The sequence below is a fragment of the Centruroides sculpturatus genome, unplaced genomic scaffold, assembly GCF_000671375.1.
Source record: "Centruroides sculpturatus isolate CEXI.00-Female unplaced genomic scaffold, Cexi_2.0 scaffold1151, whole genome shotgun sequence".
Taxonomy (NCBI): domain Eukaryota; kingdom Metazoa; phylum Arthropoda; class Arachnida; order Scorpiones; family Buthidae; genus Centruroides; species Centruroides sculpturatus.
In genome coordinates, this window is record NW_019385953.1 from 99,349 (window position 1) to 112,623 (window position 13,275).

The following is a 13,275-nucleotide window of genomic DNA, read 5'->3' on the forward strand; positions in this document are numbered from 1 at the left end:
CTGATTTTCCTTACATTTAATCTTAAATATCTGCAAGGTATAAAATTGAACAGAATTCTATTAGAGTCCTTACCTGCAAAAATTTACATCATCAATCAACAACCAATAGCCTTTTTTGATAGCTGTTACAAGTATACTATCTATCCATTCAAATCTTCCTCCACTGCTAACAACACCAGATGACTTTAAGGACTCCTCTACTGTAGTCAAACTATTTTTAATAAAATTCAGCTCTATAAAAAAAACGAAAAATCAACAATAAAATTTAATATAAATTACTGTTCAAAATGCTTACTGTTTTATATCTTTATTAGACTAGAACTAATGCATAGATAACAGATACCATTCATTCATTTTGATTTTTAATTTTTCTCTTTGTGAATGGATTCTACAATTACACAATCTTTGATATATTTCTTTGCTAATATTAAGAACAGTATGTTTTATTTCTAATAATGAAAAAATATCAATAGAGATAAGATATTTGTCATTCATACAACATACACTATATATCAGTTTTGCAAAATTTACAGTAAAAAATTTTTTTCTTTCATAATTTAATATGTTTATAGATTATAAAATTTATAACACAATAATTACTTTTTTATTGTATTGCTTACAACTTTGTTTAAGTTGTTTAATGTAAATAATTTTATTGTATATATGCTTTACAAAAAAATTAAGGATTTTATAATTATTCATACTTTTTGTGTGATATTTCTACTCATACTTATTAATACTGAAGCGGAAGTATAGCAGGATCATTGTTATTACCTTGGTAATGACTAACATTATCAAGATAATAAGCTACTGGAGAATTGTTTAGAAGGTACTACAAATAAAGTTTGGTGTGTGATATTTCATTGTATTTATAAAGAAATAGTAGTCAAATAATTTATTTTATTTATAGTTTCAAACAGTTTTATTTGATTCATAGTTAGGTTAAATAAATATTAAAACACACAACACCTAAAATAATAATAAAAATGAAATAGTTTTGACTTTTAATATAGAACCAAATGTATTAAATAATAATAGTTATCAAAGAAGGGCAATCAATCTTGGAAAAGTTCTCTTTTATTGTTACATTCCTAATAGGGTAAGTTCCTGTTACAGTAAATCTGAAGAATTATCTTTTCTATGAATGTTTAGGTTTTTCATAAAAGTTACTCTTGAAAAAGATGAATTTTACTAAAAAAATTTTTTTCAGAAAATGAGCTACTTTTTCATTCTTGTTTTTAAAATTTGCTATTACACTTATAATTCATTTAGATAGTGGCGGATTTCTGCACAGGTGCACGCCTGGGGCCTCAAAATAAAAAAAATTAATAATTTAGTAGTATTCCCTAAATTAAATTGACAAATGAATAATGCCAGCTATGACATGTTTTGCAAGTATCAACCCTAGCGGTCATATTTCAAACCATAAGCACTGACTGTTCTGTAGACAATGGTGTACAGATCACAAACTAGGGTGCAAATATTCTTAAATAATTTTATTTTTAACAAAAATTAATAATAATATTCAAGACATAATAACAATTTACAGAAGAAAAAAAATCAGATTTCTTTATTCGCTTTATCAATCAGTGCATTCTCAGGAAACCAAAAAGATGAAATTGAATACTTGGAATGGAATTAATTATAAGAAATGTTTAAAATGTCCTCCATTATTTACCANAACAGTACTTACTTCCCGGACACGCCTCGTATATTTTACAAGACGATACAAGATTTGAGAATAACTCAATTTTTTCCATAAGCCATTATTTTTATTGTGAAAAACTTCATAATATGGTGGTTTTTTAATAACACATATCACATTACATGAGAAACAATTGTAATTTAATTAAAATAGTACTAAAATAAATTTACTTAGATTTCAATATAAGACAGTTATTTCTATTACTTTTATATATTTACAGATATAAGTATACAAAACATCCCAAAACCCAATATATAGATACTCAACCAAAAATTGCCTTAAATAATCAAGCTATAAATCCACTATTATTAATTACCTAGTATCTAATCATTAATAATAGCTGATTTATAGCCCAATTGTTTAAGGAGATTATTTTGTTGAGTATTTACAGATATTTAAGTGATAAAACTTGTCCAAATTAAATGCAATAGTACTGGACACAATTTTCTGTTTTGACAGATTTCCATTTTATAGAGGGTTATGATTTTTATTAATGCACAAAGAGAGAAAAGTTGGAAAATATATATATATAACAACATAAGAATCAATTTAATTCTATAGATATGCCAAATGAACTGCAGGATTATATATTGGGATGGAATATATACCAGTGTCCAAAATTAAAGCAACAAATACAAAAACTGTGTAAAATCAACACCATGAAACAAACATGAGTAACCGAAACTTGCATTATTTGTAAATCAGCAAAATGCCATCATATCAAGTGTCTTGCAATGATACTTGATAAGATAATTTTATTCTTACACGATAGCAATGAACATTTATGATAAAATGTAATGTACAGTACTATATAAACATAAAAAAACATTTCTGACAAACAATCATTTGCTATGATCACTAACAGTCCAAGGATTATCAGGAATGCATCAGAGAAGGCATTTGGATGATTCATTGCAATGGAGGACCATTCACTTCTGCATTGTTTGCTATGTATATTTCTGTGTGTTGTATGAGTATAGTATGTGATAATGTGTCTAAACATACTATCAAAGTCATGATCCTAAATATAGTCAAATCACATAAATCATTAATAGAAAAACAGGTTTAACTTTAAAGAAATTGAAACTTAATTTTTAATATCCTTAAATGCTTTTTAGTTTTAAGAAGCACTATACATAGAGTTCTTAAAACTAAAACCTGTTAACTATTAGTAAAGAAATTAGTTAATCTTTTTAGGATAAACTGCTTTCTTCTTTCATTTACATAATGTCAACAATTTATGCCATAAATAATTTTGTTGAAAAATATAGTTATGATTACTAAATAATCACAAGATACAAAATAGCAACTCAAAATATAAACTACATACTCTTCTGTTGTAATATATGTTTCTCATGTATAAATTTGTTTATATATAGTAGATAAATATAAGAATAAAATTATCTTAGCTCATATGCAGTTTTCAAGAAGATGATTATACTTGGCCCTACTGAGTAATACCAAGATGCAAGTGAAAAATGTCACCTAGCTAAACATAGTAATCTGCAAAGGAACATGTATAAAATTCCTCATCTTATCTTAGTTAAACCAGAATAATTTTTGTCTTACATATGTTGTCCTGTAAGTCTGTATTACACTGTTCTCCTTTTTGTGTGATATTTCTACTCATACTTATTAATACTGGAGCGGAAGTATAGCAGGATCATTGTTATTACCTTGGTAATGACTAACATTATCAAGATAATAAGCTACTGGAGAATTGTTTAGAAGGTACTACAAATAAAGTTTGGTGTGTGATATTTCATTGTATTTATAAAGAAATAGTAGTCAAATAATTTATTTTATTTATAGTTTCAAACAGTTTTATTTGATTCATAGTTAGGTTAAATAAATATTAAAACACACAACACCTAAAATAATAATAAAAATGAAATAGTTTTGACTTTTAATATAGAACCAAATGTATTAAATAATAATAGTTATCAAAGAAGGGCAATCAATCTTGGAAAAGTTCTCTTTTATTGTTACATTCCTAATAGGGTAAGTTCCTGTTACAGTAAATCTGAAGAATTATCTTTTCTATGAATGTTTAGGTTTTTCATAAAAGTTACTCTTGAAAAAGATGAATTTTACTAAAAAAATTTTTTTCAGAAAATGAGCTACTTTTTCATTCTTGTTTTTAAAATTTGCTATTACACTTATAATTCATTTAGATAGTGGCGGATTTCTGCACAGGTGCACGCCTGGGGCCTCAAAATAAAAAAAATTAATAATTTAGTAGTATTCCCTAAATTAAATTGACAAATGAATAATGCCAGCTATGACATGTTTTGCGAGTATCAACCCTAGCGGTCATATTTCAAACCATAAGCACTGACTGTTCTGTAGACAATCGTGTACAGATCACAAACTAGGGTGCAAATATTCTTAAATAATTTTATTTTTAACAAAAATTAATAATAATATTCAAGACATAATAACAATTTACAGAAGAAAAAAAATCAGATTTCTTTATTTGCTTTATCAATCAGTGCATTCTCAGGAAACCAAAAAGATGAAATTGAATACTTGGAATGGAATTAATTATAAGAAATGTTCAAAATGTCCTCCATTATTTACCAAGCAATAGTGAAATTTATTATAATAATTTACAAATAAATTTTGATTATTCATAGATTACTAGATTTTTGAAATACAAATCAGAAGTAAATTTTAAAGTGAATTATTTTTTATATCCATGGATTACTAAATGTTTTTGGTTTTAACATTTTTACCTATTGAAACTTAATAATTCTTGTACCAATAAGTTTCAATTTTCACAATTAATATGATCTGAACACCAGTAACCTTTTAAATACAGCCACAGGCAGTTGTAATTTTATATTGGTTAATTTTCAATGTTATTTCCCTATGTCTCACTTTTTTGAACCACTGGTATAGTGCCTACCAGAATAAAACATATGTACTGTACATAGGATGCACACTGTAGGATGTAGGGGTGGTAAAAATATTTAGAGGGGGCCTCAAAATTGAATTGCACCTGGAGCCTCTCAAGTGCTAAATCCACCACTCCATTTAGATATAATTAATAAAAACACAACTTGAATAGTACCTGTAATATAATGCACTAAAATTATTATGATGATAACCATAAGTCATTTTTGAATTCTATTCTATTTTTCAAAGACTGCTGAAAATGACTTGTAGTTGAAAATGTTTCAGTCAATAAAAAGAAAGCTAGTGTCTTCAATTTAGCAGCTGAATAAATTATTTTATTTTTATTGTATAATATTATTTGTATTTTATTGTATAAATATGGTGCCAAATTACTTGGAATATATACCAGTGTCCAAAATTAAAGCAACAAATACAAAAACTGTGTAAAATCAACACCATGAAACAAACATGAGTAACCGAAACTTGCATTATTTGTNAATATTGTAGCATTGTTATATCTAAATATATGTCTGGAAGCAAGAGATCAAATGGAGGTCTGGGTAGTAAAACTGGCAACACATCCACATTGTAAGCAGCAATTGAGAGATTTGAGTCCTGTTCTGGGTTGATTCTTTTCTTCCAGAATTTTCTAAATTATTTAATAAATATTAATTTAATTATTATTAAATTTAATAAGAGATGATGCCCAATGCTTACCTCTAGGCCAAATTACTCAGTATTTAATTGTTAATAGTAGTGGTAATCTAGCCCTATTTAATCCCCAATAATTTGGCTTTACTATAACTATCAGACTTAGAGATTTTATATATATGTATATCATCTGTAATAATAATTATTCCTAGAAATTAATTTTATTAGTCTTCGTATCTGTAATACAGTATTGAATTTCAGCTAGTTCAAATAATTTTGTCAGGTGACACTAGTTGCTTTTGTCTGATTAATTATTATGGAGAGAGTGAAGACATTTCATCCTAAAATTTTACATCATAATCATTTGATAACTTTACAAAAAATGAAAATACAAATTAATTCAACTTTAGCCCATGCAATATTTTTTCCAAAAAATAAATTAAACATTGTTACTACTGTGGAATAAGTTAATTCTTCCAGAGAGTTGGAAAGATGGCTGGATGGCTAAGGGGGTAAAGGTGATATCACTCAGAGTGATTTAGATTCAAGTCTGTGGATTGGGAACCCCAGAAATTTTTCAAGATTGATATGTACCTTGCCTATTGCAGGCATGGCCAAATCTAAATAGACGTGGAAGAAGCTCAGTGCTTGTAGGANATTCCCAGAAAACCCAAAAGATGAAATTGAATACTTAAAATAGAATTAATTATAACAAATGTTCAAAATGTTTTCCATTATTTACCAAACAATAGTGAAATCTATTATAATAATTTACAAATAAATTTTTATTATTAGTAGATTACTATTGATAGATTTTTGAAATACAAATCAGAAGTAAATTTTAAAGTGAATTATTTTTTATATCCATGGATTATTAGATTTTTTTGTTTTTAACACTTTTACCTATTGAAACTTAATAATTCTTGTACAATAAGTTTCAATTTTCATAATTAATACAATCTGAACATCAGTAACCTTTTAAATACAGCCAGGCAGTTGTAATTTTATATTGGTTAATTTTCAATGTTATTTCCTTATATCTCACTTTTTTTGAACCACTGCTATAGTGCCTAACAAAGTAAAAAACANATAAATTTTGATTATTCATAGATTACTAGATTTTTGAAATACAAATCAGAAGTAAATTTTAAAGTGAATTATTTTTTATATCCATGGATTACTAAATGTTTTTGGTTTTAACATTTTTACCTATTGAAACTTAATAATTCTTGTACCAATAAGTTTCAATTTTCACAATTAATATGATCTGAACACCAGTAACCTTTTAAATACAGCCACAGGCAGTTGTAATTTTATATTGGTTAATTTTCAATGTTATTTCCCTATGTCTCACTTTTTTGAACCACTGGTATAGTGCCTACCAGAATAAAACATATGTACATAGGATGCACACTGTAGGATGTAGGGGTGGTAAAAATATTTAGAGGGGGCCTCAAAATTGAATTGCACCTGGAGCCTCTCAAGTGCTAAATCCACCACTCCATTTAGATATAATTAATAAAAACACAACTTGAATAGTACCTGTAATATAATGCACTAAAATTATTATGATGATAACCATAAGTCATTTTTGAATTCTATTCTATTTTTCAAAGACTGCTGAAAATGACTTGTAGTTGAAAATGTTTCAGTCAATAAAAAGAAAGCTAGTGTCTTCAATTTAGCAGCTGAATAAATTATTTTATTTTTATTGTATAATATTCACAATAGGAATTATTAATCATAAATAATAGAATATTTCAATTATTATAGCATTATTCTATTGACTCTTCGATATGAAATACTTCAAAATCAGTTCAACAACGTCATTCCAATAAATCCGTGATTAATCCGATGAAATAAATGTCATATAAATGACATTTACTGTACGGAAATCATATGATTTTATTTCAATTTATGTATTACAAACTTCGATTTTTTTATCTTCAGTTTAGTTTATCNTATTTCTCCATTCCCTTGACCTTTAACCATCAAAATTTAACAGCTCTATGTATATAGAAATAACTCTGCAAAATTTCAAAATTTTTAGTTCGTCCAGTCCTGAGATACAATGCAAAATAGATGCTGATATACATATACAAAATTTTTAAGTGTTTTCACATTTTCAAGTTTCTTGCATGTCAAAACATCAAGAAATCAAAAATCTGTAGTAGTCATAATTTGGCCAATCATCATACTTTCTTTCCATTCATTATATTCTATAACAGCTTGGAATATAAAAACTTAGATTGTCATAATCTGAAAATATTCTATACTGGACCTTAAAATTATAGCTGTACTGTATTACTGTAAGAAATATAATTATAAAAACATTATAATAATCATTTTCTGATTTAAATCACATTCTAAGCTAATATCTATACTAAAATTATTTAATGAAATAATGATATTAAAAATTTATCTATTATCTATTTCTTACCTTCATAAATGGTAGGAGAGATAATATTTGGAATCAACAATTTATTTAAGCAATTAATGATTTTCCAAAGTGCATCTATTTTGTTTTGAAAAACTTTTATTTCTTCATTAGTCCTAGATGGAGGGAGTTTGAAACATAAATGATGATAGGCATTCCAACTTTCAAATAAATATTTAATTTCATTTTTAGAATAGTTTTCACTTGATAACGTTGACCAAAGTATATTTTTACAGATTTTTTCTAAGTCTTTACTTATTTTATCCAGATGACGTGTTAAATCTCTCTAAACAAAATTTTAAAAATTTAATTATTCATTTAAAATATAAACAATATGATCTTATAACAAATTAAAAATTGAAAAACTTTCATCTATAAAATAACTTAGTCATAAATAATATGTCTTGTACTACTTTCCAGACAATGAAGATATAACCTTAACAAATAAATAGATTATAGACATTACCACAGTAAACAAGAAGTTAACCATGGTGAGCCCACAAGTTACAGCATTACTTATGATTTAGAATTTAGCTGATATTTTGCTTAAAAATTTCACTTTACTCAGATCATGTTATATAATAACAGAAGACAAGTAACAACAAATGAGACCCATTCAAAACAAAAGGAAATGAAATAACAGAATACAGACTGGTGGTTCAACATTTCATAAAAATATTTAAACAAATATAATCTTAAATAATAATGTATAAAGCAAGTCCATATGTAGAGTTATAAATAAGCTTTCATTTATTATTGTTGTCTCAAACTTTTTTCAAAATTTTTTATTATTATGAAATAGTACTTCCATATTTCTGGATATTTTCTTATCATTTCTACAGAAAAATATATCACTTCTAAGTTTTTATATTTGTATAGATGTAACATCCATCTTGATTTAATATGTAAGTACTCTAATTCATCCTATATCTAATTTTGCAATAAGATTAATTATAAACTTCTTTTTTATTATAAAATTTTCTTCTGCAATAACATGATTTAAAATTGTATTTTAAAGTATTATAAAAATATTTTAATATATTACTTTTTTTATTATTATTATTTTAAAATATCAATGAAATGATAATGATAATCTTTTTACATTATTTAATTTTGATAAGGCTGTTTTCTACATTGTTTACTGTGCTATGTCTTCATTTACCAAAGTTGGCTCCAAGAGACTATCTCTGGTAGTCCCTTCTCAGTATGATGTATACTTTCTATCATATAAATGCTAAATATTTGTTTTTTAAACACCATCCTGTATAAATATAAAAATAACCAATTAATTAAGNAATATATAATTTGTTTAAAAAATTTTGAAATGGTTTTTGTACATTACATTTTATAAAGAAAGATACTTTCAAAAATTTACTTTGTATATATTCTGAAAAAAAAATATTATCAAAAAACAAAATTTTATCATTTAAATTTGTTTCTGAAATTAAAAACTATACATATTGTACACAATTAAACTAAAGATGAATGAAAAACACTTTTCTCAATTTCAAATATTTGAATACCTGAACACTTAATGAACTTAATTAAATAAGTTATATAAGATAATTAAGAAATCCATTTAATATTCATTATTTAACTTATTTCATTTGTTTCAATATATAAAATAATTTAGTAAAGTAAAAAGAAAAACAATTCACTAAATTCTAAGAAATGAATCTTCAAACTTTTTATTTTAACTTGAGTTTTACAGTCGTTTTTTTATGCCTTATCTCAAATACAATAAATTTATCAACAATTGTTCTCAGACTCATATACTGAATATTTTTAAGAAAACAAGCATTCAAACACATTCAGTCTACTTCTTTTCTTGTTGCAAATTATGGTAAAACAGAGGTACTGATGAGTGCTGTCTGTACATGTGGCATAATATTGGAGGTAGATTTAGTATTCAAATTTCTTTTTTATTGACGTTATATTCGAGATCTTGAATACTAGAGAGTATTCAAGGATTCTAGTATTTGCCTATCTCAAATTCAAACTTATTTAATAATTTCCTGATTGTACACAATAAGCTATTTTTTAATATTAATAGAAAGTTGGAATAGTTATATAAATAATTCTTTTTGGGGTTATATCTAAAGATGCCACTAAGCATTTTTTTATTACTAATAAATGGTTTATTTCAAACAGAAAAACATTAAAATAAAATTGTCAATAAGAAATTTTAGTTTTATTATATAATGAATATTTCTGATAAAATTAAAGTAAAAAAAAATATCTTACAAGGGCATAAAAATATTTTTTGTGGATTATCATAAATCAATCATGAAGACATGATTCTTATGATTGATTTTAGCTATTTAATAGATGGTAATTATTTTTATATTTAAAAATTTCCTAATTAATATTTTATTTAAAACATTTTATATTTCATTGTTTAATATGTATTAAATTCAGACAATTCTACAATGAATTAAAATACTTAAGATCATAGAGAAAAAAGTCTTCAAAAACCTTCATATAATCATCCACAAATGAATGAAATTATATTAACTTAGAATATAATATTTCTGACATTGTAATGTATAAAATACATAAGCTTATGAATGTTTAATGATTCTTGAAAAAGTACTGTATATAATATACTAAAATCATCACTAAACATCTTTAACTGCTGAGACATGTATTTGCTTATATACTAATATTTTCAGCCTAATCTATATGCCATCCTCAGGTGACATATTTTTGGAATATCAATTACAAACCGTTCCAAAATTGAGTATAATAAATATAGAATATTATAACATCAACTTTTAAATATTTGAATATAAATGTAACATCTATTTCAAATAATTCCAACATAAAAGTAACATAAGAATTAAATTCTAAAATAAAGGTAAAATAAAATAAAATAAAAATGAAACTAGAGTTGCAAATTTAAATATAAAAATATATCTTAGTAGATGAGGTAGCCAGAAATTTCAATAAAGAAGTTTTTTTTACAATGAACTTCCATGCTGATGGGATATTTATTGTATTCTATTTTGAAACAGTTTGTAATCCTGAAGCTGATGTTCCAAAAATATATCACCTGAAGATGACCTATAAATTAGGCTGAGAACATTAGTGTATAAGCAAAAACATGTGTCTCAGTAGCCAAAGATGTTTAGTGATGATTTTAGTAATTATTCTTTCTGCTGAGTGTGGTTTTGACTACAGTAAGACTCCGCTTAACGCTGATTCAATATAACGCGGTCTGCTTGACGCCTAAAAAACGCTCAAACTTTACGCTGATTCAAATTAATGCGGTATTTCATTGATTCATATATAATACAATTATTCCCAAACACAAACCAATCAGCAAAAGATGGCAATTTATCATAGTGCCATACTTCCCTTAAATCTATGTTTGTTTTGGATTTTTGGAAAAAATATAACATCATGGATGCCATAGAAAATATCGACTTCGCTTGGCAAGAATTAATTGACAAATGCATGAACAGAGTGTGGAAGTAGTTATAGCTGAGAGTATCCAAGAATTCTCATTGAGAATAGCCTATTGCTGTATCGTTAGGTTGACAAAATTGTAAACTTAATCAATACAGGAGATGTAGATCAGCAGGGTATTGGGGTTACTGCAGGTTTCTGGTAAGAGCCTTACCAACAACGACCTTCATGAACTGGCAGAACAAGGAATTCATGTAGAACTGGAAAATAGAGATTCTGAAGACAAAGAACCCAAAAAATTTCTCTACAGTTTTCCTTAGTAAAAGTTTGCTAATGATAACTGAAATCGTTGATCAAATTGTAGCGAATGATCCAGATTTTTGATAGGAGTGCCAAAGCAAGATGAGGCATTTTAGGTTGATTAAAACGCCTCATCTTGCTTCTTCTTGCAAGATGCAATCTTGTAAGAAGCATCTTGCAAGATTGCAATCTTCTGCTATCGACATTTGCTTAAGGAAAGAAAAGAAAGGGACCAATGAAACTACACGACTTCATCACAAAAAACAAGAATTTCAGAAGAGCCAGGACCTTTGTCACAAAAAATTAACTTTACATTTCTGTGCACATATGTTTATGTGTTATTTAACATATATTAATATGCAAAAATTTATATAAAAATAATTTAAAATTATAGTAAAATATGCTTAATTTTTGNGCAATCTTATTGTGAACTGTCTGTTTTTAGGAATTTTTTCATTCACTTTTGCAATCAAACCATCATTGACAACAGAAGGCCAGCCACTCCATGCTTCGTCATGAACATCAGTGCGTTCAGCATTGAATTGTCGAACCCATTTTCTAACCATTCCATCACTCATTACATTTTCATCATAAATCTCTACAAGTTGACGATGAATTTCAACTGACTTAACATTCTTTGCGTTCAAAAACCATATTACAGAATGCACTTCACAGTCAGTGGGATCAGCAATAGTCTTAAACATTTTGAACACTCACTAACACATGGAAAAACAACACAATCCAGCTGTAATGGCATCACTGGACTGACAATCAACCAGAGAGATGTGTGTGCAGGCGCTGAACTGCAATACTACCACTGCAATAGCGGTAGAACGAAACAGTACTTACTTCCCGGACACGCCTCGTATATTTTACAAGACGATACAAGATTTGAGAATAACTCAATTTTTTCCATAAGCCATTATTTTTATTGTGAAAAACTTCATAATATGGTGGTTTTTTAATAACACATATCACATTACATGAGAAACAATTGTAATTTAATTAAAATAGTACTAAAATAAATTTACTTAGATTTCAATATAAGACAGTTATTTCTATTACTTTTATATATTTACAGATATAAGTATACAAAACATCCCAAAACCCAATATATAGATACTCAACCAAAAATTGCCTTAAATAATCAAGCTATAAATCCACTATTATTAATTACCTAGTATCTAATCATTAATAATAGCTGATTTATAGCCCAATTGTTTAAGGAGATTATTTTGTTGAGTATTTACAGATATTTAAGTGATAAAACTTGTCCAAATTAAATGCAATAGTACTGGACACAATTTTCTGTTTTGACAGATTTCCATTTTATAGAGGGTTATGATTTTTATTAATGCACAAAGAGAGAAAAGTTGGAAAATATATATATATAACAACATAAGAATCAATTTAATTCTATAGATATGCCAAATGAACTGCAGGATTATATATTGGGATGTAACAAAATTAATCTAATGATTAAAAATAGTCATTTAGCTATAGATAGTCTATTAGGTCACAATCTAATGATAAATTTAATTTTTAATTTAAATTTAGAATATTTTGAAAGAAAAAATTGCCCCATTATGAGATTCAAATTCATAACTCCTATTTATCATCATGGCAATGCATCTGCATGGCAACAGGAATTGTAAGTTTGAGTTCCCCTCCCGGCTGCTACCATTAGATAGTGTCCTTTGCTTCCAGACATATTTAATTTAGAGATGTTTATATGCATATATATATATACCATGCTGGGGTAAAGCAATAGCAGGCTGGGTGGTTATATAGGCTTGGGTAACATAGTGGGTGGTTATAGGTCTTGGGTGCTGAGTTGTCCGCCAGTCACTATTGTGAGTAACTAACATTGTTATAA

At 26.6% G+C, this 13,275-nt stretch overlaps 1 protein-coding gene across 1 annotated transcript in view; it reads right to left on the reverse strand.

The window, feature by feature from the left end:
- The window catches only part of LOC111612783 (midasin-like), a 104,884-nt gene extending 92,781 nt beyond the window's left edge, over window positions 1-12,103 (reverse strand). The window contains exons 1-3 of the mRNA XM_023354038.1: window positions 11,861-12,103; window positions 7,695-7,977; window positions 74-233 (exon numbers count right to left, since the gene is read on the reverse strand). Coding sequence (XP_023209806.1) covers window positions 74-233; window positions 7,695-7,977; window positions 11,861-12,103 — 686 coding nt within the window. The remainder of the gene's footprint in view (window positions 1-73; window positions 234-7,694; window positions 7,978-11,860) is intronic.
- Between the last annotated feature and the right edge of the window lie 1,172 nt (window positions 12,104-13,275).